Consider the following 24,430-nt stretch of genomic DNA (forward strand, 5'->3'; position numbering starts at 1 on the left):
AGGGCTGGAGTTCCCGGTGTTCCGACAGGGTGCACCCTGAAAGCGGCGTCCCAACTAAAAAAGTGTTGCTTTCTCCCTTCTCATGAATTCTAATATTCAAGCCTTTTTTCCTCCTGCTAATTTTAGTAGTCCTGCTATTCTTTGGGAAGAGAATGGTGTGAAAATCAAGCATAGTATCCAAAAATAAAAGAGTAGATCTGTTTCAGGGCTTGCAGCATATTTAACTGAAAAGCAACTCCAGAGATGCCACTTTCTATCTAGTCTTTAATACGTTTTCCAATTTCTCCAGAATATTTTAGCTTCAGAGAAGGCAAGGATGACTTCCTAATCTATGAATATTTCTGAGACTGAAACGGGCACCCAAAATTATTTCTGGGTTGTCATTGGGAGGGTCTCCTCGGAATGGGATGCCAGGGTTATGTCACTGGGGATGGAAGTCACCCGTAGGCTTCGCGGGGCCACACCGAGACGGGTTACAAGGTCTCCTGGGGGACCCAGCCCGCGTGCCATTGGGAGCACGTTCCCGGGCAGGTGAAGCTCCACAGCACTCTCTCCGCGCAGCCTGCAGGTAGACCGTACGGCACGCTTTCCGAGCCTTCCACCTTGGTTAAAAAAAAAAAAAAAAAAAAAAAAAAAAAAAAAAAAAAATTCTTGTTTTGTCTAAGGAATTCAGTTCCACCCCAGCAGAGCTGCGGCAGGACATGTGGCCCAGGCTCGCAGAGTTGCTCAGGTCTGAGGCTCTCCTCCACAGCCTCGCGTGACAGCCAGGGGAGCCCAGAGGACGGCAGCTGGCAGGCTACCTGAAGACCCCAGCCCGTGCCTCCTCCAGCCAGAGAAGCCGGACATGTGCGACAGAAAGTTAGAACTGGGTGTCAAGCCCTTCATGCAAACAATAAATATTACTTCTGCTCATAATCGGACTTTTCTCCAGCATCGTCTTTGAATGTTGAACCTTTTTCAATTAATTAAAAACTATGCACTGCAGAGTGCATATTTTATCAGCCCTCAGCTGCTTAAGTGTCTAGAAAAGACCAGGCAGTTTTTCTTTCTTTCTTTCTTTCTTTTTTTTTTTTTTTTTTTTCCAGGCAACCCAGAGCAAGTACTTGCAAGGGTCATATCTTTTTAATTATCTTTTCTCTCTTTGATTAATTATTCCGTCTGACAATAGCGTGTTTCTAATGCTATTCACCTGCCTTTGATGATTGACAACTTTTCTGTCTGATTCAGAGCAAACAGCTGCTGCCACAATCTCCTAGCAACCCGGGTGTGATGGATGAGCCCCCAAGATGGATGGCTGCAATAAATCATGTCTCCAGCCATAAAACTGAGAAAAGGGGATAAGAAGGAAAGCGAACAAAAAACAAAACAAGGTTTCTTCCCATGAGTGCACTCAGTTCCTTACCAATTATACCTGAAATGGACTTTGCACCTATTAATGGCAAAGTTTTTCTAATCGGTAAAAACGGGGTGATGCCGTTTGTATCGAAGGTGTTTACAATTGTTCCTGCAAATTGGCGCTGGTCCTCCCAATTTCCTCCAACACTGGCCAAGTGCAAGGGCAGAGGATCAAAGTTTTCCTTTCTTCCATGAAGTCTCAGCAAGGAACAGTATCATCCTTTTTTTTTTACAGTCAGATGCGAGTCCAGGCACCAACAAAGGACATAAATCTGATTCTGCCCAATTTTTGGCGCCAGCTGGGCAACACCAAAAGTGAGTCCCAAGTCATCCCTGTGTGCGAGGCGTCAGGCTGCTAAGAAAGTTTTTTCAAATAGACACACACACACACACACACACACAAAGTTGCCTGGAGCCCGTGAGTGCACAAGCCACATTTGCACGTCTTTCCTGTCCGCGTAGATGCAGGCTTTTTACATGTCAGGGAAAAGTTTGTCCCAGAAGCAGCAAGATAGGCAAGATAGGAACATCCAGCCCTTCCGCCAATTCTAGATTCTCATTTCTTGAGATAAAACACACACACACACACACACACACACACACACACCCAACCGCAGCCTAACTTTCTGTCCCATCAATTTTTTAAATTAATGTCCACACTCTAAGTCATACGAGGAGCCCTAAATTTAATTAGCAGACCCAAATAAAGTCACCTATTTAATAGAACGCCTGCCAATTAAATTTGTACTATCGGGGCTCCCCTGGTGGAGGAGACACAGCAGGAAGACCAGCAGTTTCTGTTTCCCGTTTTCCACCCGGAGAGCAAGCGGCGAGGCCTCGGGAGCAGAGGAGGCAGCAAGGCTGGCGCGGCGGCGGCGGCGGCGCCGATCCTCCCAGCAGCTGGGGGCTCGTCAGCCTGCGTCCCTAACTCCTTCCAGTAGGTGGGGGTGTCCCGGAGCAGAGCTCAAGGGTGCACAAGGCGCAGAAGTGATTAGCGGGGCGGGTGGGCGGGTGGGCGGGCGGCGGAGGGGCCTGCAAACAGCTGTCCACATCAGTCCTGGTGGGGGGCTGCTGAGGCCTGCGAGGGGGACAGAGTGCAGACAGACAAGGGGAGGAGGCCGCTGGGAGCAGGGGCAGGGAGCCACAAAAGATCATTTTTTATCTGAAATATTCCCGAGACGTGGAAGTCTGTTTCTTCATTCTCACACTGCTAACCAAGCCAACCAGTATTTTTTTTTTGAATAGTTATATTGTGCTAAGCTTTTCAGATACAGATTTTTTTTTTTTTTTAGAGCATGTCACAGAGTTTAAAAAATCAGGCAAGGGTCTTGGCTTTGGCAACTACAGCTCTGTTTATATTTTAATGTTTCGAACGTGACTGCCTCTGTCGGGGAAGGGGGGGGAGAGAGAGAGAGAGAGAAGTTGCCTGCTAGCTTTAGTGTAAATCACAGATACTTCATTTTTCCCTTGGAAAAACGTCCTTGGAAATTATTCAAAATTAAAACCTCCCCCTACACACACACACACACACACACACACTCACTCCTCCTTTTTGGGGGGAGGGGGTGTCTTCTATATCGTACACGGGAGGGCTCGTGTCTGGTCATCTGGTCAGCAGCAATGAGAACCCAAGGCCAATCGATGGAAACACACACACACGCGCACACGCACGCGCACACACACACACACATGCAGGCCCCTACCCTGCTCCAGCTCGTCCAACTCTCAAGTTACAGGTTTACACGGCAAGTCTAAATAATATTCAAAATGATAAATGGCACCCTAAGCCCAGCATCCACCATCAATCTTTTCTTAAGGAACATCCATCTTCAATAACGCATGTTTGAATCATGTGAAGCCAGGAGCCCTGAGATTCATTTACACCACCCCTCACAAGCCAGGGTGGCTTGAATGATACCTGTCGGCCCCCGATCGGGGTGGCTGTCTTCCTCGACTGCTAAAGGGGAAAACAGAAGGAAAAGGAGAAAGGGGAGTGGGGGCCGGCGGGGGGGGGGGGGGAGTCAGAGAGCGTCAAAGGCTGAACAGTGTGGTTTAGCAGATAATATGAAAGAACATAACCTCTTCCGCGCCTCTGCCAATCTCGCGCCCGCCACGCCACACGCCCCGACAGCCATCCACACGCGGAGCGGGCTCTCGCCTCCCCTCGCCCCTGCCTCTCCTCCCTCCTCCCCGTCCCTCTCGCCAAATCAGCAGCGTCTCTCTGCAAGCCTACGAGGGTTCAGGACTGAGAGGAGGAGACGGCATCACATGGACTGGGCTTCCCTCCCCTCCCCGTTGTCTGGCTGGGGCCCATATGATAAATGACATATGTCATTCTGTCAGGAGGGAAGGGTGGGTCAGTGATGTATGACTCCGCTGAAAAGGAAATCGACTGTTTGGCATGGTGGAGCTCTTCTCCACCAGGATTTAGTTCCAGAACTCTGAAATGAATTCTCCGACGTTTCAAGTGCATACTTAGGGCAGGCTGATGGGAGGCCTGGGGAAATCGCACTTTATCCTCCCCCTGCCCTTCCAATGGCACACACACACACACACACACACACAAAAAAAAAATTCCCAAAACCAAATCAAAACAAAACAAACCCCCCCCTCCCCAACAAGGCTCTGCCCCCGGATACCTGCAAAAAAGGCCACGCGGGTGTCAGAGTCGCCAGCAGTCACACACCGCAGGGTTATTTAAAAAAAAAAAAAATGTGACTTGGGAGGGGGGAGAAAAAAAAAAAGAATGGAATTAAGTGGAGAGTAAGGTTAGTCCTTTTATTTATTTATTTTTTAATGGCAAAGGGCTGACACAAAAGCAAGATAAAAATTAGCATGTTTGAAGTAATCGTCCCGCAGCTTGACATCTGCATAGTAAATTTTAAAGGAAAAAAATGTGTCAGACAGCCATGAGCCGCTTCACCCTCCCCCTTTCATTAGCTCACTGCCAGGGTGGCACTGCTGAACCTCATTACTGCAAGAGGATTTATGAAGCTGAACCCAATGGCAAAGAAAAGGCATCTGTCAATAATTGTAGGGAGCTGCACTCACAGCTTTGAAATCTCATTAAGTATGCAGTTATCAGGCATAAAGATCAAAAACATTACTCAACTCCGACAGAATCTTATGGAGGAACATTAATTAGCAACAGGCCTACAGTACAAAAAAAAAAAAAAAAAGAAGAAAAAAAAAAGAAAAAAAAAAAAACACAGACTTCCTCTCACACCTGCCCAACCCACAAACCTAAAGCAACACTCCCCCTCCCGCCCGAAAAAAAATAATTCCAGGCATCTGAGACTGATCAAGAACATGAAACAGGAGAGACGCACACAGAAAGAGGGAGGGAAGGGGTGAGCCAAGCGGCAGGGAGGGAGGGAGAGGGGAGAGAGGGGGAGGGCGGGGAAATTCGGTTGAGAAAGGCTTGGCTGTGAGCAGAGAAAAGGAAGAAGCTGTCAAACTTGAGAAGGATGTCAGTGCTGGCCCTGATTACAGGGGCCTATGGAGTTCTCAGACCTTTTATCATCCTCGCCATCAAAACCAGCCCGGGCTCACGGCGGGAGGGCTGGTGGCTGCCTGGCTGTGGCCGACCCAGGGCCCAGGCCCCAGGACCCTGTCACCTGGCCGCCGCCCCTGCCAGGCCCCCTCGGCGGCACCCCGCTCCGCCCTGGCCCGCTGTCACCGTCCGTCTGACGGCCACCGGAAAGCACCCCGAGCTGCCTCCACGGGCACTCGGGCATCCCCCCGTCACACGGACACTTAGGCTCCTCTGATTTCTGCGAACGACTGGTTCACGTGCTTCAGCGCCCACAACGCGCGGGGAAGGACAATACGGACCTGCAGGGCTGGCTCCCACCCGAAGCCGACGCCGGGTCACGGGGCCTCGTGACCTCTGCAGCGCACGGGCCAGGGGTGCAGCCGGGGACGGAGGCCCTCCGATGCCCGAGCTAGTCTGACCCGGGGGGTGGGGGGGATAAAAAACTCAAGCGACAAGCTTCTTGAGCCACCACATCCTCCACCTCCTCCTGCAAACCGCACCGGCAAAGAATAACGGACACGTGTTTGGAAGCATCCCGCAAGGACTGCGTGCGTGGGGTCCCGGGCGAAGGCCCCTCGCGTCCTGCGGCGGCCCGCGTGCAGGGTGGGCACCCGAGGGCTCGGGGCCCGGTGTCCAGGGCCCCCCCCCAGGTCCACTCCAACAGGCAGCACCGGCCAGGTCCCCCGCGCGGGGACGCGTGCAACGGGCACGGCCCCCCAGCTGCCCCGCCGACCGTGCAGGAGCAGAAGACTAGTAGCCAAAAAGCCGTCACTCTGTGCCAAGGTCCCTGCCCGCACGGAAGGGTGGCCTGGCCTGGTTACCCACGAGCACGTGCTCCGACGTGCTGTCGCCTGCGCGCGCTCACACACGCGTACACACGGCACTTCCCATGATCCCACACCACGAGAAAACCTGCACAGCAGCCCCCCTGTGGCCCTGAAATCCCCGCTCTCCAAATCACCCTTCCCGGAGCGCCCCTGTCCCTTCCGATGCCACCCTCTTACCTCGGTCCGCGGCCGCTTCCGGAGCGCGTACCTCTCTCCTCTCCAGGAGATAATGGTCACCTTTTCTAATTAGCCACATCTTTAAGGAAAAGGGCATTAAGATTCCTAGGCAACCGGCTTGGAGATCCCTCCAAGACAAGGCCCATCCTTTCCAATAAATGACTCTCCTTTGGAATATCAATGAACGCGGCGCGGGCAAATTGTCACCTATGACCAAAACTAGTTAGGAACACTTGTCTCTAAGCCAGCCTCGACGAGGAGGAATTTTAGTAGTGGTGTTACAATAAGGTGTTTATATTTTTTATGTGCTTACCATATTACCTTTATTATGTGTAACATCAAAGTGATTATAGCAATTACATCTAACAGAATTAATTACAGAACTTCCCATCATCCCAGGATACATAATGCATTAGAGGTAAGCCAAAGAAAGAAAGCATCTTGATTGTAGTAACTATTGTTGGTATGTATTTTCCCCAGCAGCAAATGCCAAAGCAACGGCAGCTTGCAGGAAGAACAGGGTAATGGAAACTGAGAGGTTTAATAGGAAATGAGGTATATTTTCTTTAAATTAAGTAACACCTTTGCCTAATAATACGTCGGTGCTATTGGACATATAAAATCAATTTAATTTTTTTAAGTGTAAATCTTTAAAAGGCGCTAGTTAATCCACCCAACCAATGTTACTACATAAAGGAGAAAGCACATGGGTGAAAGACTTACAAGTCTTTACGTATGCAAAATAAATTCACTCAAGGCTTCATTAATATTAATTTAAATTCAAAACCCATTTACATTAAATTGTTCATTAAAAATTGCCTATTTTATGCAACATGCATTTCTCAAAGAACTCGGAGGAAACTGAATACATAGGGCTAGATTTAATGATGGGAATGGAAAAATCAAAAGTAAATGAATTTGAGTCATTTCACGTATATCACCAAACAGCGCGCTCTGCCCTCCATTAAGGGCGGGTTCCAGTTTGGGGAACAAACAGGCGCTCAGAGGATCTTGCTTTCTGTGGCCATGGGCTCACTCGCGACCACGACCTTCTGGTCTACCAGAGGGTAAGAAGCAAACAAGACAGGCCGGCGGGGTGAAGGGGGCGGCCAACCCGGACCTGGACGTGGGGGCCGGGTCCCCCCTTCAGAAGCCCAGCTGAACTCCCGGAGCGTGGGGAGTCAGGCTTGCTTTTTCAGAAAACGTACGTCCTTAGCATCTGCCAGGGCCCCTCCTGGTCTAGAACGGACAGGTTCCCTCTCCCCTTCTCTCCGCTCCCCGCCACGCTTTATTCCCCAAGCAAGGGGACCCAGAGTATGATGACAAGGAGTTGGTAAGTTCCTGGCTCTGGCGCCCTCCCCCTGAAGACAATCTGAACTTACACTGTTTCCCCAACAGCTGTTCTAGATGAAGAAAACACAGTCATAATTAATAACATGTGTCCTGACAGTATGAATTAATAATTTATCATTAGGCCCAAACAAATTGAAATTATTCTTCAAGAGCCACACCTTTGCACATCTGACGAAACAAGGTAAGAAGATGGGCGAAAAGTCCAGGTGAGGTGACCTTTAGAGAAATGCCTTCACCCACCCCCCCTTCTCGCCACCCACCCACCCACAATACCTCTCCTGGGCCACTCTTGTTGAAATACTAAAATAATTTACAGAACTGAAAGTAATTAAACCCAAGAATCTAAGTGCTGATCAAATCGAGTGTATGTGCTCGAAATGTCTTCTTTTTTAAATGGGGCTTATAAAATATTCAATATTTGGTCAAGGACACTATGTAATCTTTCTAATAAAGATTCCTAAACCTAGAGTATGACAGTTGTTCAGGCAAGTGGTCATAAGCAGATTATGCTCCATTACTGCCTCTTTTTCTTTTATTTCCGAAAACGCACAGCACAATCCTGGTTGCAAACAGCAAACTGAATCTTTACATCCACGTCTCATGTAATTGTTTACCAATGTTGAAAAATCAGAGAAAGCTACCAAGTCTATGTATCCACCCTTTGAGATTCAGGTAAAAAAAAAAAAAAAAAAGAAAGAAAGAAAAGAAAAAGAAAAAAATCCAGAAGGGAAAAAAAAAAAACCCCATATTCATAGCCATTGTTTAGTAGGATTTAAAAATTAATTTAATGACTAACTGCAAATACTGGAAACTAGAATTAATCTGTCTGGATTTTTTTTTTAAAAAAGGCTTACAGACATTTAAATGCATGTATCGGGACACTTTATCAACCTAACATAAAATTGTCATCTTATCTTATTATATGACTATTTTATGCATGTGTCAAAGAATTTAAAAATGACTGCCTGTCTATTGAGTCTAATTACAACTGCACATTATCTGTCTAGATGTACCAGTCCATATCATTGTTACCAAATACAATATATTGTATTCACCTTTCATTTTTAACTTCAGACAGAGAAACCACAATTTGGAGCATAACTAAAATACACACACGCACACGCACACACGTGCCGCCAGGCAGTCGCACCGCGAACACCTGAGAGGGTCTGCAGGAAGTGCTGGCGCTGCTCTGTGCTGTCCTGTCTCCTCCCGTGGGCCGTGGGAGGATGCTCAGGGGTGCCCCCAGACAGCTGCCTTGGAAGAAAGGCCCGTCCACCTAACTGGGCTGCATACTAACACAGAACCGACACACACCCTACTTCTTTTTTTTTTTTTTTTATTCCTTTTCTTTTTTCTTTCTTTTTTTTTTTTTTTTTTTTCCTACTACCAGACCAAAGCTATTTTTATAGTTTGTCCAGTGACAGGCAGGAATAAAAATGGGCCAGCAGGAAAGCCTCACAAACTGCACCCGGAATAACTGGGACCTGCTCACGTCCCTGGATGAACATGGCTGTTGTGCACCAGGACGGGGACTCCGCTCTTGTCCCTTGCACGCCCCTGCCTGTGACTGCAGCCCTGGCTCTGCCACCACCTGGGTACGAGGGGAAGCCCCCGAAACGGTGCAGGCACTCTGCCCTCAAGAAGGGGATCCTTCTGCTTCCAAAAACCCCAGGACTGGAGGTGGAGGTGGAGGTGGAGGCAGAGTGGGAGGTGGGGGGGGGGGGCGGAGAAGGGCTTTAATTCTGGGACCTCACCTGGGCTTCCCGGCATCCCCAGGGCCCTGAGCAGTCACCTTTCGTTCCCATCGCTTTACAAAACAATCTTTGGTAAAAAGAGGGAAAAGGCAGACGTGTGAGACAATTTGGGGAAGAGCTGCTGATAACGTCAGCTATTGACTATGGCTCGCTTATGAGCGCGCTCAAGGCAACGCTGGGAACCAACTGACAACATCCACCGCTCACAATCAAGTGTGGCCCTGGAGAGCAGTGAAGCCCTAACTGACAACTGTCAAGATAATGGGGGCACAGCCGCTGATTCTGGAAGATTCGCTTCCCTGGGTGGATGTCCAGGGAGGGCAGCCTTGCCTCCTGGCCTCTTTGTTTTCCTCCTTCATCTTCCTGATTTTTCCTTTTTTAAAATGTGCATTGTTCCTCCCGTGTTGTAGGAAAACGGGAGGGGGGGCGGTCGCAGTGCAGCCCGAACCCGTCATCTCGTCACCTCGCTACAGGGCAGGACACCTGTCCAGAGGAGGCACGTGCGGCAAGCTTGAGAGCGAATGGGTTCCCAGGGCCGATGCCGACATGCCCCTCCTGAACGCTCCACGTGCCTCCGCCGCCAACAGGAGCTGCCCAGCACGTGGACGAGACCTCAGAGGGCCAGGAGGGCAGTGCCCGCAGCCGCCAGGTACGCCGGGTGAGGCACGCCCACGTCTCCCGGCCCCGCCAACGCCCTGGGCCTTGCCACCTACCCACCCATCCTGCCCCAGGGGGACCCACGGTGACCGGGGACACGAGCAGAACCCAAGCAGTTCAGGCCACTTTCACAAAAATCAAGATGCTCTAAGGTTTACCCTCGTGATGTGACCCCCCCCCCCCCCAAGAACTCCTTAGAAGAAGACTCTCCTCTTTCGACGAGTAAGACTCCAAAGGGGTCAGTGGCAAGTTGTTGCTCATTGAGGATTTTTTTTTTTTTTTTTTGCAAGTTGAGGCAATTTAGGTTTAAGATTTTACAGTCTCCCTCCTCCCCGGGAAAATGGCTATGAATGGATAAAATGTAATCTGCTAGGAAATACTGCTCTCGTTCTCTCTCTCTCTCTCTCTCTCTCTCTCTGTCTCTCTCTTTTTTTTTTCTGGGATCTTCAGAAAAATACTTGTTCCAAAAAAAAAAAAAATCACGCACAGGTGAGAGTCCCGTTTTGAGCAAGGGACGATGGTCACTTTGCCTGAAGGACACTAGCCTCTCCAGCCCCGCTCCTCTGAGGCAGCAGCATCTGGCCAGCACCAACGTACGGCCCTTGGAAATTACACGCCCGGAGGAAGGACACCCCTGCCCAGGTTTCTCTCCGGCAGGTGAAGAAATGTCTCTCTCCCTTTGAGAACAGAAGCCAGGCATGATTTCTGCCGAAAGACAGAAAGAAGGAGAAAGAAGGAGAAAGAAGGAAAGAAGGAGAGAAGGGAAAAAAAAAATCCTAAAGTACAGAAATACGTCTTTTCAGGGATTCTTAGAGCCTGCTCTGGCCTTCTGGAGAGCAATGTTACATTTGGCCTAGATATGAAGACTGCGTGCACCTGTGTGCTCCGTCTGCAAGCTCGACCCAGCTCTCAGCCCATTGTGGTTGTTATTCTACCCCAGACCATTAAAAGGGCCCTAATTCCTATGACATGATTATCCAGGTACCAAAGCCCATTTGTCACCTGCAGCAGAAAATTGAGTTAATGCACAACTAAAGGCAGCCAGGACTGTGTAATATCAACTTGATTACATCAAACTAGCTGCAAACCTAATTCTGCTGGATGACACTGCGTCGAGCTTGTCATCTCCAATCATTAAAGCTGTCAGGAATCCATCAGGTTTACAGCTAATTAGGTGAACACTAATGAAGCTGGCAAAACAACTTTTCTTTTTTTATGGCTGAGCGGACCTTTCAGTTTGGAGGGGAAAAAAAAAAAATTCTCGAGTGTTCTCAAGGTTGCTGGGGACTGGATTTCCAGTTACCAATCAGCAGACATCTTTCTTTTTCCCCACTCTGTATCAGTGCAAAGCAATCAATTTGTCATCACTCCCGGGATGCCACAAAAGCAGGCATGAACCTTATAACTTGCAGCTGTGAGAACTAAAAAACAGGAGGGAGAAAAATGGGAAGTTTTTCGTCCACCCAAACCAACCAACCAACAAAATCCTCAGGCAGCTCACTTATTGGCCTGCGCATAGTTAGCTCCGGCCTAAGTGTGGAGGGTTCTTTTTTTTTTTTTCTTTTTTTCTTCTTCTCCTTCTTCTTCTTCTTCTTCTTCTTGTTCTTCTTCTTTTTTTCTATCCCTCCCCTCTTCTTAAATAAGTAGCTCTTCAGACATTCTCTACCCCCTCCTCCACACGTCCATTAGGCAGAGGCATTCTGATAAAGTAAATCCAAAACCAGGGTATGGGAAAGAAAGAAAGCACTCACGCTGCCAACTTCTGATTGACCATTAAGCTATTGATGAATGTGCCTGTCAGGAGAGAGACAATTAAATCAAATATGAAACAAAGTCGTTTTGACGGGTCATTTTGATAGAGCAAAACCATTCTTCCATCTCCTATTAGCCGGGCAGTCAAGTTTTTATATAATGAATATTTCTTAACGGACCTGAGATTTCCTGGCTGTCTTTTTTTTTTTTTTTTTAAAGGTGCAAAAAGGGTTAGTGAACAGGTTGCTTCTTTTAAAAAAAAAAAAATACACGGATTTAGTCAACAGCACAGGTCCTCCTTCGCTAATATTTTTAGCAGAAAGTTATCACAGAAGAGTCTCAGATTGGCAAGGTGGAGGAGAGAAGATGAAGCAACCGTAGAGAGAGTTCTAAACTAAATGTAAAGATGTAATCACATATGGTTCATTTGATTGAGGCACACAGATACCTTAAAATGTGCATCCAAAAAGGAAAGAAAAAATTTCAAAGACTGGAAGAAGCCCAAGACACTCCTACTGCCCAACTTTGTGAAGGAGTCCTCCAAACTTTTAGAGTTTATTTTGGGTAGATAAGCTCATTGCTCGAGCCTGGAATTTAAAGGAGAAGGTGGGATGGGCAAGAAGCATCGCCAGGAGGTCACTGGGGTGGCATCGCCCTCCCTCGAACGGCCGCTGGGATCAGCAAACTTACTAAACGTGGGCAACAACCGAGGACACACAGCAAAACCTGCATCACATGCCGTCCCCCCCCCCACCCCCAAACCAAGTCTGTTTTCTTCTGGGGTTTTCTTGAGGCGTGAACAAGAAAGTACACTTCTGGGAGAAGAAAGAAGAGCGTCCCCTCTGCGTGACCCTGTGAGAGAGGAGACTCCAGTCCACCACGGTGCAGCCAATGTGCGAGCTCCACGGGCAGTGGCGGCTCACATGATGGAAGTGACCATCACCGCCACCCCCAGGGCTGCCACAGGCACTCACCGAGGGGCAGGCGTGGGCACGACGCCCGCCTTCCTCCCACAAGGGCGCCTGGCAGTGTCCTGACCCTTCCTTCCCTCCGCTCTCCCTCCTTGCACCCAAAGAACAGAACAGAAAGGAGCCTCCACTGAAGCCTCCCGTTCAGGCAGCATCTGAACCTCTGCACGTCTGAGCCTTACTCATATCAAAATACATCCCGTCCATATGTGGTCCTCTCAGCAATCCCTCCCAAATCCCCCAAGTTGCACTGACAGGGCCCTAGTGACGTCACAGAGCTTGGCCTCACCATTGCGAGTGATTTATTGATGTTTATTGGGAATGAATAGATCAAAGGCAGCAGCATGACGGGCGATCAATCAGTCATCAAATCAAGGGTGGCAAAGGGCCAGAAACCCTTCTTCCAGGCAACATGCCCCCAACTGACATTATTGCAAAATAATGTTACGCGTCTGTGTGTGTGAGTGTGTGTGTGTGTGGGTTTTTGTTTGGTTTTCAATGATGCTTTTTTTCCATAAAATAATAATAATAATAATAATCGGCTCAGCCTTAACAGGAGTTGACACTCCTGGCAAAAAAAAAAAGAAAAAAGAAGGAAAAAAAAAAGGGGGGGGGGTTGAAAAGTACACAGACACGTCCCAGAAGTAAGTGCTCCGAGGAGGGGATGAGGGTGGGAGAGGCAGGGGCAGGGGCAGGAGGGGGTGGGGGTCGGGGACCACGCGCGGGGAGCGGGGAGCGGGGAGCGGGGCGCGGGGACGCCGGCCTCGAGGCCGCCTTGACAGGCAACTGACAATGCCCAGACCCGTGCGCTCTGGCTTCCACCGCTTGCCCGCGTCGGGCCCAATAAATGAGGAATCAATCGGACCAGCAGGAAGGTGGCCGGGGACGCCCGCTCACTCGCCGGCTCTCGGGGCGCTCCGCGCGCACCCGGCTGCGCCCCGCCGCCCGCCGCCGCCGCAGGGCGCGGAGGTGTCCCGGGAACTCAGGTGACCCCGCCCGGCCCCGGCCCCGGCCCGGCCCCGGCCCCCGCCCCCGCCCCCGCCCCCGGCCCCGCGCGGGGAGGCTGCCGGCCCCGAGTGGGTGCGGGCCGGGCCGGGCCGGGCAGGGCGCGCGCGGGGGGCGCCCGGGGCGCGGGGCGGGCGCAGCGGAGCGGGGCGGCCGGAGAGCCCCGCGCGCCCCGGAGTTACTCCGCGCGGGCAGCGGCGGCCCGGGCGCCGGCGGGAGCCCGAGCCGGAGCCGGAGCCGGAGCCGGAGCCGGAGCCGGAGGAAGGGGAAGCGGCTCGTACCTGCTGCGCGCCGGGGCGCCTGCTGCTTCCTCCTCGGCATGATGCTCCTCCGGCGACTGCCACCGCCGCCGCCGCCGCTGCCGGGCTGGGGAGAGGGCGGGCGGGAGGGGCGGGGGCCGCGGGGGGGCGAGGCGGGCCGGCTGGAGCCTCCCCCCCGAGAGCGGCCGCCCGCAGGATGCTGCTGCGCCCCGGCTCCGCGTCCCCCCCTCTCCGCGCTCCGCCGCGATCCCCGAACGTGCGGAGGGAAGAAGGAGGGCGGGCGAGGGAGGCGCGGGGAGGAGGAGCGCGGGGGGAGGAGGCGGCCGGCGGAGGAGGTGGGGCGGGGGAGGGGAGGAGGAGGGGGAGGACCGCGCCGCCGGCGGAATGGGAAGTTTGACAAATCGCTCCCGAGGCCCGCGGAGGAGGGGGCGGGGAGGCGCGGCGGCCCTGCCCCGGCCCCCGCCCCCCGGCCCCGGCCCCCGCCCCCGCCCCCGCCCCCGCCCCGGCCCCGGCCCCGGCCCCGGCCCCGGCCCCGCCGGGCTGCGCGGGGCGCGGGGCCGGGCCCGGGCGGGAGGACGAGCGCGGGAGCGGCCCGGCCGCCGCGGCCCCCGCCCCCGCCCCGCCCCGCCCCGCCCCCGCCCCCGGGCAGGGGGTCACGGCGTCCGGGGGGCCGCCCAGCCGCCGCCGCGGCCCGGGGCTCGGCGGTCCAGTCTCCTGCCCGCGGCGCGGCTGGAGCGGCGGCGTCGGCAACAGGCAAGCTTAGAGGAAAAGGAGATGATCGTGTCACCGCCGCCGCCGCCGCCGCGCCCCGGCCGGCCGGACCCCGCGCCCCCGGCCCGCGCCCGCGCCCGCGCCCGCCCCCGCGCCGCCCCGCCCCGCCCCCGCCGGGGCGCGCCCCGCCCGGCCCGGCCCGGCCCGGCCCGGCCCGCGGCCCCGGCTCGCCCCCCGCCCCGCCCCGCCCCGCCCCGCCCCGCCCGGGCCGCGCTCCTCCCGGCCCCCCCGCGCCCGCCCCCGCCCCCGCCCGCGCCCGCCCCCGCCCCCGCCCCGGGGATGCCCGGGCCGCGGGGGGCGGACGGCAGCGGGGCTCGGGCCGGGCAGGGGCCGCCCCCGCCCCCGCCACCCGGGCTCCTCCCCCGGGACCCGCCGCCGCCACTTCCCCCAATTTTGTTGTTTTTCTCTTCTTTTCCCGGGCAAACTTTCCCGGGCCGGTCCCGGGGGTCGGCGTGGGAGGGGGCGCCCCCGAGCGCGCTCCTCCGCCTGGGAACGGCGCGGTCCCCCCGCGCGCCCCGTCCGGGCCGGGTCCCCGCCCCCGCCCTCGCCCTCGCCCTCGCCCCCGGGCGCCCGGCCGCGCCCCCCACCCCATCGCCGGCGGCCCCGGGCGGGACGGGGGCGGGGGCGGGGGACGGGGAGGAACTCGGGCCCCGGAGCACAGCCCCGCCCCCCCCCCCCCCGGCCGCCGCCCCGGGGCGCCCCCGAGCCGGGGCCACCGCGCCCGGCGCCCGCTCGCCAGCGGTCCTGGGCGGAAAGAATTGATTATTGATTGGGCGGCCGGGCGGCGGGGGCGGGGGGGCGCCGAGGGCCGCGCGGAGGAGGAGCTGGCGGGCCGCGCGGGCTCACTCACGGGCGGGCCGGGGCTCGTCGGGGCGCCCCCCGGGTTGGCGGCGGCGGCGGCGGCGGAGCGGGAGCCCGAGCCCGAGCCCGAGCCCGAGCGGCGCGGGCGGCGGCGCATCGATGCGCTGCGGGCTCGATTGCGTCTCCCTGGGCCAGCTCCTGGGCCGGGAGTGGGGCGGCCGCGGCGGGGCTGGCTCGGGGCGCTGCCGGGCGGCGCTGGCGGGGTGCGGGGGCGGCCGCGGGGCCGCGGTCGGGGGGGGCCGCTCCTGCGCGCTCCGGCGGACCCGGGGGGCTGCCCTGGACCCCGCGCCCCGCAGCCCCGGCGAGGCCGGCCGGAGCCCCGCGCCCCGGGACTGGCTGCCGGCGCGCTCCCGGAGCTGCAAGCCCCGGCCTCCTTCCTTTCCCTTTTCCCTTCTTTCCTTTTTTCCTTCCTTTTCCCCCCCCTTTTTTTTTTTTTTTTTTTTTACTTTCCTTCCCTTGCATTCCTCTCCCCCTCCCCGGCCCCGCGCCTCCTCCTCTGTGTCTGTCTGTGCAAGTTTGTTCGGAAGTTCTCGGGCCGCTTCCACGGCCTCTTCCCTTAGAGCCGGACACCGCGGTCGCACCAGACGGTAGGACCGCAAGTGCCCGCCCGCCCCCGGCCCGCGGGCCTGGCTCGGGACAGACGCCGCCGGTGCAGATGCGCGGCCTCCCCCCCCCCCCCGGGCCTCCGGGCGTAGAGGGCGCGCGCAGGAGCGCTCGGGGCTGCGGGGTGCGGGCCCCGCGCGGTGGCGGCGGAGGGGGAGGGGGAGGGGGAGGCGGGCTGCAGGGGGGCGGGGGGGGGGCGCTGCGCTCCAGGCCCCGGGGACGCGGCCGCGGGGCGTGAAACGCTTCTTGCGAACGAGGAAACGGTGAGTTGGCAGGCGCCGCCCGCGGCCTCCCGGCGCTGGGTGCGGGCCCCGGAGCCTCTCGCCCGGCGGAGGGCGGGCGCCCCGCGAGGTCAGCCCCGCCAGCCCCGCTGCCTCCCCGACGCGGGCGCCCCCGAGGCGCGCCGGAGCCGCGGCGAGCAGCGCGCACGGGAGGCCGAGAGTCGCCGGCCTGGGCTGCCCCTCCTCCCGCCCTCTCCAAGCCCCGTTCCCGCCGCCCCCTCCCCGCGGCCGCGGCCTGAGCCCGGGCTCCGAGCCACCGCCCGACCGCGGCCTCGGCCGCCGCGCGCCGCGCGATCCGCCCCAACATCTGTCCGTCCGGCCATCGGCGCATCCATCAGTGTCAAGGAGCCGCGCATCGCAGCCGCAGCCCGTCACGCGCAACGCGGGCTCTGCGGAGCGCATCCTGCGGCCGCGCTGCCTCCCCGGACGCCCCGCCGGGCTCCGGCCCCGCGCGCCGCAGCCCGGGACCGGGGCCCCCGCGGGGCTCTTGGAGGCGCGCGCACCCCCTTTAGCCCCAGGACCTCCGCGCGGCACCGGCTGGGGCAGGCCTGCCCGGGGCGGGGCGCGGCGGGACGGCGCGGAGGGGCCCTGCCAGCACAGCCCTCGCTGTTCTCCTTTCCAAGTTCCCCGTCCCCCCTAGTGTGCACCGGGCGTGGCGGAGGAGAAAAGGGAGGGAGGGAGGGAGGCCTCCCGCACCGGCCCCAGCACCGTGCGCGCGGGGCGCGGGGCGCGGGGCGCGGGGCCTTGAGCGCGCTGCGGCTGGGCCCACCCTGGGGCAGCTCGGGGCGGAGCGGGCAGCCCCACAACCCTGCCAGGCCCCACCTGGCTGCCGCCCGGGGCGCACGGCCCGACAGTGGCGGGGGGCGGGAAGGAACTGGCGCGTCCCAGGGAACAGGGGCACTGGATGTAGGGAGCCCCGGCGAGCGGGCAGCGGCGCGCGTGTAATCCTCGTGTCATTTGCAGACGGAGAAAGGGCAGGGCCGCGCGTCGGAGAAGCCAGAGCTGTGCGGGCAGCTCCCGGCGCCGTTCTCCACGAAGGCTGACCCTCTCCGCCGTGGCTGCAGGTTCCCCTGCTTCTGCTAATTGCTTTGCACCCCAGCGCCCGGCCCACGGTCCGCAGGACACAGACCTCCCTACCCGAGCTGTATGGCCAGGCCACAGGGTCTGCTTTGCGCTCCCCTGAGAAGTTCAGGGGAAGGGCGCACGGAAGGACCCAACTCCTGGCTCGGACCTCTGCGGGGTGGCATTTCACCCGCCTCTGTTCCCACTGCAGACATCGGTGTCCGGGTGTCCGGGTGTCCGGGGAGTCCCGCCTCCCGCCCGGGAGCGGGTCAGACCCTGCGCTTGCCTTCGTTCCGCGGTTCGCGACTTAGGAGGGATGAGCAGCCGCTTCCCGCGAGCGCGGGGAGGAGGAGGCCGAGCCGGCGGCGCACGGCGCTCCCGGGGGCTCCCGCTGCGGGAAGGCGGCCGCGCGCTCCGGGGTGCGGCCGAGCCGTGCGCCCCGGCGGGGAGCGACAATTCTGCACGGGGCACCCCTGCGTGGAGACCGTCCTGCCCCCTCGGAGGAGGTGCGGACGCCTCTGGAAAGCCACGACAGGCTTCCCGCTCCCGCGCGAGCACCTGCTAACTTAGCCCAGTGAGTCACGCACAAGTAGCCCCCTGGACCAGTGAGCAGCGCCCGCTTTGGGGAGGTGCCGCTTTTTGGGATACATAGATAGATTTTTTTTTTTTATTTTTTGTAATTAATCCCTGCAAACAAAAGGACAAGTGGGCTGAGGGGCCTGGGAGCGGCCCATGGAGATGCGCAATGGCCACAGACGCCCTTAGGAGAAACCCACCGCTCCCACTGCGGCCAGCTGGCTCACCCCGCGGCCACGTTCAGGAGCCCAGGAAATTCCCAGAGGCCCTGAAAACAATTCCTGAGCCCCAAGATTGCGACTTGGGCCCAGTGCAACCCTGCTCCTCCGCCGCGGTGCGCTGTGCCCCAAGCAGCACCAATCCTCCCACCTGCCAGCTCTTCACGTCAGGGGTTAGAAAGGTGACTCAGGCCTTTAGAGCTCGGAAGGCTCCAGGTCCCAGGCTCCCCCGGGCCTACCTGCGTGGGTCTACCCCGCAGCAGGAGCGCTCCTGCGCTTGGCCAACCCGGGCCCCACCTGGGGCGACTTTGGGAGTTAAAAAAAAAGTCGAAAGCAGGTGTGGCTGCAAACAAGTGTGCGGTGGCAGCGGGTGGCAGCGGTGGGGCAGGGAGGTGGTCCTCAACACCCGGCTCAAGGGTAAGGAAGTAGGTGGGGTGGGAGGGTGGAGGGAGAAGCAGTTGGGCCACCGCCTGGAGGCAGCCGCGGTTGTGTTCAAGGTGCGCATGAGGCCAGTGGGTGACAGGCAGCCTGCCCAAGGAAGGCCAAAGTATGTCCTCATTTGGGATGGCCACTGAGGGGGACGGTACAGGCAAGAAGGCGTCCTTGAAGCCACCAGTCCAGGCCGGATAGCCAGGGTAGGCCAAGGTCCCAGGAGCTTAGGGGTTTAGACCCAGGCCTTGAAGCGGGGTTCTGTGCCCTGGGGGGAGAACAGGGCCACCTGGAGGGACAGGGCATGCTGGGTGGAACACCCAAGGAGCCTGCACTCCCCCCAGTCCGTGGTGTGAAGGCATCAGGCCCCGTGGAGGGCTTCTGGGGAGCCCACTGACTGCCCAGCCATGCCAAGAGAGGTGATGCCAAGGGCTTTTCCTACCTGGGTGCCCCTGGGATGCCCCCTTCCACACTCCTCCTCACACTACTGTCTGGACTAGGCAAGGGAAGCGCCCTGGAAGCAGAGAAGCTGACTGCCTCCGCCTGCACACCCCACCCAGGGACTGAGCCCCGGGACCTCAGCCCCGGCCTATGTGCTCGGGATTTGGACCCTGGGGCCCTCACCAGGGGATAAACTGTGAGCTAAAAGCGCTTTTACACAGCAGCGAAAGTTTGTTTCTCTTTTTCCAGTAGCTTTGTTTTAAGGAACCAGATGTTTTGTCTGTAAATTCTCCCAAGAACTTTTACAGTTTTGACGTGAAATAAACCTTTGAAAATCGGAGCGGTATATTAATGCCACTTCTGTGGGGCCTCGGGGTAGCCTCATGGGGTGCCTGGGTGTGAGCTAGGGTGGAACTGCGTGCGGGTGGGGCAGCTCAATCTTGGAAGAAAAGTAGGAGACGGCTGTCTGCAAAGGTCAAGATTTGGTGTTGGGGTGTGAAGCCCCTCCCCCGAGCACACACAGGGATACACCTGCCCCCACCCTTCCCCACCTGGGCTTTACTACTTTGTAAATTTTTTGGAGCTGGTTGCACAGAGGTCTGGCCCAGCTTTGCCGACTGTGCTGGGCATGCCCTCCGTTCCCAGGAGGTCGGACCACTGGACTCAGGCCTGTGATCTTCCCTGGCCAGGTATGATGTCCCTGGTCTTTGGGGGAGGGGCAGAGCAAGGGGGCCCCAGGGGGCCCCTGAACTCCCAGGGCAGCTGCACGGAGAAAACTGGGTGGAAGCCGATCCTCCTCTTCAATGCCTCATTTTTATGGACTCGGACTTTCCAGGCGGTTATAAACACATTAAAACTAAAAGAAAACTATCCCCCTAACAGGGCAGGAGGGAACGGGGTTATCCGAGGGGACCCAGGTCTTCCTATACGCACCCATCTCTTGGTTGGGTGATTCCTAGGGACCACTTTGTCCAGTTCCAAGGCAGGCTGGGGATCCCCCACCCACCGCCCCCGCAGGCCCCTGCTCCCAGTCTATGATCTTCAGATTCGGAGAGTTCAATTTGGACCTCACTCCCCTTTCTTCTGTAATTATTTTTCAAGCTCACACATCTCTGGAACTTTCAAAAAGTTTTTTTTTTATTTTTATTTTTTTAGGAGACCCAAGACTTAATTAAGAAAATAAGTCTTGGTGTTTCGGTGTAAGGAGGTACTAGACATCCCTTCGACTTGGGAGGGAGCAATTGTCTGCCCGTGACCTTTGCTTGCATCACAGCCGACTTGCGCGGGGAACTTCCCGAGTTACTCGCTGCGGAGTGCTGTGGTTTTTCCCACTCTGGCTGAAATGGATTTTTGGAAACCATTGGAGCTTTAAAAAAAAAAAAAAACACAGGAAAAAAAAAAGTGCCCTGGAGACGGTGCTGCCACGGAGGGGCTGGGCCCTGGCTGGAAGAAAGCACCTCTCTGCCCGCTGCAAGCAGAGGTGCCCGACCCCCCGCGCGGATGCAAGCGCTGCCCCGCTAGCCGTGGGCTGGGGCCACGCGTGGGCCCAAAGCCAGGCTGCGTTGGGCTCCCGTGCTGGAGCCCGAGGAGGGGGGGAGGAGCAGGAGGGAGGGGAGGAGGGGGGGAGGAGGTCTCAGATATCAAACCAGCGCTCCTCGCAGACCAGACAGCCCAGCCTCGCACGCCTGGTGACCTCATTAACTAGCCCGAGAATTTGCAAGACGAGGACATTTCCTTCTTCCCTTTCCCTCTACCGCTCTCCTCCTCTGTCATCCACATTATGGTTTGTGTTCCTCCCTGGATTTACAAACGGGAGAGACCCGGGGCAGTTCTCAGTAGGACAGGTACCAGAGAGAGGGGCATTGGGCTGGGTCTTCGTTCTCTTTCTCCCTCTCTCTCTCTTTTTTATTTTTTATCTTTATTTTTATTTTTTTTTAATCTCTTGAAGCTTGGTGCCTATCCTTGGCATGTCCAGAATGGAAGAGCCGAGCGGCAGTTCTTGGGGACGAGGTTGTCGGCAGGGTCAGACCCTTTGTATGCAGGAAGTCTCTGACCTCTCCAGGATTTTCCTCCTCTGCAGACAGGCTCTGATTTCTTCCTCCTGCCTTCCTCCCTCCCTCTGACACCTCTTTCCCCAGCTCTTCCATCTTCCATCCTCCTTCCTCCTCCTCTCTCCACTGGCTTTTGCAGTTCTCTCTCTCTCTCTCCCCCACCAGTCCCTCCCCAACCAACCCCCTGACCCCCCCCCCCGCCGCCCTCCCACCCTGAATTTGCAAAAGTTCTCCCTTTTGCGCTCCTCCTGCAGTGCTGCAGCTTTTTAGGTGGGGGGAGGGGGGAAGGAGGAGGGGGAAGGGTCACAAATGGACTGACCCTTGGCTTAAAATAAAAGAACACGTTAAGAAGTTTCAAAGCTGCCAATAAGACCCTTTAAGTGGCTGGTGATTCAGTGCCTGGAGTTGCGACGGTGGCATTGGTAAATGACTCCGATGCCCAAAGAAAAATATTACAAATGCCGCTGTCTCGGCCACCAATCGGGCTCAGCATCCCTGCGCGGGCACCAGCATTTGCATGATAAATTGGCCAGACCCGCGGAGGCCCAAGAAATATTCAAATTAGGCGGGGGGTTGGGGACGGGGTCCCTAAGCATCCCCTTCCCCGTGCCCCCCAGGCGCCCCGGGAGCCCGCGGGACCACCTCTCCATCAGCGCCCTCTAGAGGTGGGCTCTGGGGGGGGTCGCTCCAGCCCCGGGATGGACCAGGAGGGATGAGGAGGGGGGGGCGGGTCAGGGTGCCCCCCAGGGCTGCCCCACCACCACCACCACCAGGGGTGCTGCGGTCTCCCGCATGCACCTTGCGTCTGGATGTGTTGGCAGATTGCAGAGGCAGGTGTTGACCTCCTGGCAAGGAGAGCTCCAGCGCCTTCACCCCAACCCCCTTTCCTAGGAGTCCCATCCTAGGTTCTCCCAGCACGGTTCAGGTTTGCTCCACTGAGTTTCAAGGTGAGACCCAGACCCTTGCCCACCCAAGCCCACCATACCTTCCCCCCAAATCGCTTTGCGAGATGGAAATGCTGGAGTGGACAAATCCAGCTGGCCCCCCAGCAGAGGACCGCCTGCCCACGCAGGAGGCTGGGCGCTGGGACTGGGTAGGGGCACTGCAGAGCCTGCGCCCTTCCCCCCAGGGCCGGTGGACCTCAGCCAGGCTGTGGGAACCGGGCTCCCGGGAAAAGCTGGCAGCGTTAGTATGCGGACAGTGGCCCTCCGCAGGCACAGCTCCTCCCCTGGGGAAACATGTCCTGGAGAGAGTGTCCAGACCTCCAGGCAGGAGCTCCTGTGAATGTGCAAAGGCATGCCAGGGGGGATGTGTGTCCAGGTTGTAGATGCCCAGCCAGGAGGGGTGTGGAAATCGGGGTGTGCAAGTGCACGTACAAGGGACAGGCTCTGCAGCTGTGCTGACGGCTGGCTGTGCCCGGGAACCGGACAGGGCAGGCACAAGGTGAGCTGGCCTCCTGGCCTGGCTCCTCCTTGTGGCTCAAGACTCCGCAGGGGGCTTTGCACAGAAGACTGGGTTGGCTTCTGCCTAGGACCAAGGACCGGGGGCCATCTCCTGTCCTCTGAGCATCTCTCCCCTGCCCCCAGCCCCGTAGCCCATCCTGTGCCAAGTACCCTGGTGCCTGGCCGCCCTGCCCCTGCAGCCTCATTTTTAAAGTCCAGGTTTTAGAAGTTTGATTGTCTCCCTAGCGTGGACTAGCAATAGTATTGTTGTTTTTTCATCTTCGCAGGACTTAGACTAGGGCCCCAGGCAAACACTGCTCTGGGGGTGGCGGGGGTGGTAGGTGGGGGTGGGGAGGGATTATGTTTGCCTCCAACCTTCCTCCCTGTCAAAAGGATGGTCAGGCTGATGGGAAGTCCTTCTAGTTACCTCTCTAGGAGACACTCAGCTCAGGGAGTCATCTGCGGGGGCCCAGGGGCTTGGGGGATGACGCAGAGGTGCTGGCGGGTGGTGTTCTCAGAGCCTGGCCCCAGGCTGGCCAACTAACGTTTGTAAATGCACAAAGGAAAACAAAATAGTAGCTACTGAATACAAATTTGAGAGACACACTGGGTTTTGACTTTTGATCCCTTTACAGATGTTATCAACACCTTCAAAATATATTGGCCGAATGGGCGGGGGGGGGGGTGTATTTTAAAAAGCCTTTTGCATCATTTAAGGTTTTGGGGTTTTTTTAAAGGAATGTTTTAGGTGAAGAGAAGGGGCTTGCTGGGAGTGCACTGGGGAACAGACGTAATGGGCTAGGTTCAGGTGTAAAAGGGCCTCCCTGCTTCCAAGAGAGTCCTGAGTCCCAGGCGACTGGACTGCCTGCAGAGGAGGCTCCCCCGCCCGGGGGGGGGAAGCCTGTTGCCGCACCCTGTGAGGGGAGCAGCTCTCCCAGAGGTTCCAGGAAGCCTCCCCTCCCAGCCCACAAACCCTCCTTACTCCTCCTCAGGCCTCACCTGTCGGCCAGGACAAATGAGACCTGAAAATGGGCCAGAGTCATTCTCCAACAGTGAAATTTGTCAAGGAGTCGGTCCCGTCTCAAATGTCCAGAAACGCAAGCCGCTCCCCCTCGAGGACGGCGCTATCTAGGGCACGTCGCGGAGCGTCAAGGAGGTAGACAGCAAAGGTGAGAAACGCGGAGAGCTGGCTATCCAGCCCAGCACCTAGTCCTACCTGAGCCGGGCTGGGCACAGGGAGCGAGGGAGAAGCAAGTGGCTGCTGTCTCTTGGGAGACACGTGCCAGCCCGCAGCATAGAAGGCTCAAGTCTGCCGCGGGGCTCCTCGTGGGGCTCCTCGTGGGGCTGCTCGGCCTGTGCACCTGTGCACTTTGCAGGTGAATGTCAGCTCTGACCATGTGACACAGGGCCTGGGCTCCTGATCCTAACTCACCGAGTGCCCTTGGGGCGGATTGCTACCCCCCACCCCTCTTTCAGCCTCATCTCCTTTGTCTCTAAAAAGGGGGAGCTCTCTCCAACTAAAGCATTGAGTAGGGACTGGGGGGGGGTCCAATGAAAGTTGGAGATGCCCTTTGAGACCTTAGCCTCTCCGTGTGCATCCTGGAGCTTTCAGGGTCAGACAAGGGTTGGAAAGAGGAGTGGTGTTACTAGCTGTGTACCCGTGGGCAGGTCACAGTCTAGCCCTCTGCCCGGGTACAGGGGATCCCTTGCCGAAGAGCTGGGCAGGCGGTGGGTGGACAATAAATGACCGCCCCTCCACCAGCCACCGGGAGAAGGGTAGCCACAGGGTCAGACCTCCCCGAAGACCGACTTCTAAGTCCCCTGAGATTGCACACACCCCAGGATGCAAGCAGGTGCTTGGACCGGGCAGAAAGAAAGGGCGCGGGGAGTTGCTGGAAGCGGAACGGCGCACAGGCCTCCTGACTTCCCGGGAAGAGGGAGCATCTGCAGGGCGACCAAGGCAGATTCCTCCAGGTTTTTCCAGGAGCTAATTAAAGGAAGGGGTATGG

At 57.4% G+C, this 24,430-nt stretch overlaps 1 protein-coding gene and 1 long non-coding RNA gene across 5 annotated transcripts in view; one reads left to right on the forward strand and one right to left on the reverse strand.

The window, feature by feature from the left end:
- TSHZ3 (teashirt zinc finger homeobox 3) overlaps positions 1 to 14,215 on the reverse strand; it is an 86,585-nt gene extending 72,370 nt beyond the window's left edge. For 2 of the 4 annotated variants that reach the window (XR_011999988.1, XM_072749789.1), the window contains exon 1: positions 13,708 to 14,215. Coding sequence is in view for 1 of the 4 variants with exons in the window: in XM_072749789.1 (XP_072605890.1) it covers positions 13,708 to 13,747 (40 nt within the window). In the remaining 3 variants the exon portion in view is untranslated. The remainder of the gene's footprint in view (positions 1 to 13,707) is intronic. The other 2 variants (XM_072749801.1, XM_072749796.1) reach the window with 1 other exon arrangement.
- Positions 14,216 to 15,734: 1,519 nt separating this feature from the next.
- Positions 15,735 to 19,268, forward strand: LOC140597934 (uncharacterized). Its single transcript, XR_011999993.1, has 2 exons — positions 15,735 to 15,905; positions 17,166 to 19,268. It is a non-coding gene; the product is annotated as an uncharacterized lncRNA (long non-coding RNA).
- Positions 19,269 to 24,430: the final 5,162 nt, after the last annotated feature.

Source organism: Vulpes vulpes, chromosome 1, assembly GCF_048418805.1.
Source record: "Vulpes vulpes isolate BD-2025 chromosome 1, VulVul3, whole genome shotgun sequence".
NCBI lineage: Eukaryota > Metazoa > Chordata > Mammalia > Carnivora > Canidae > Vulpes > Vulpes vulpes.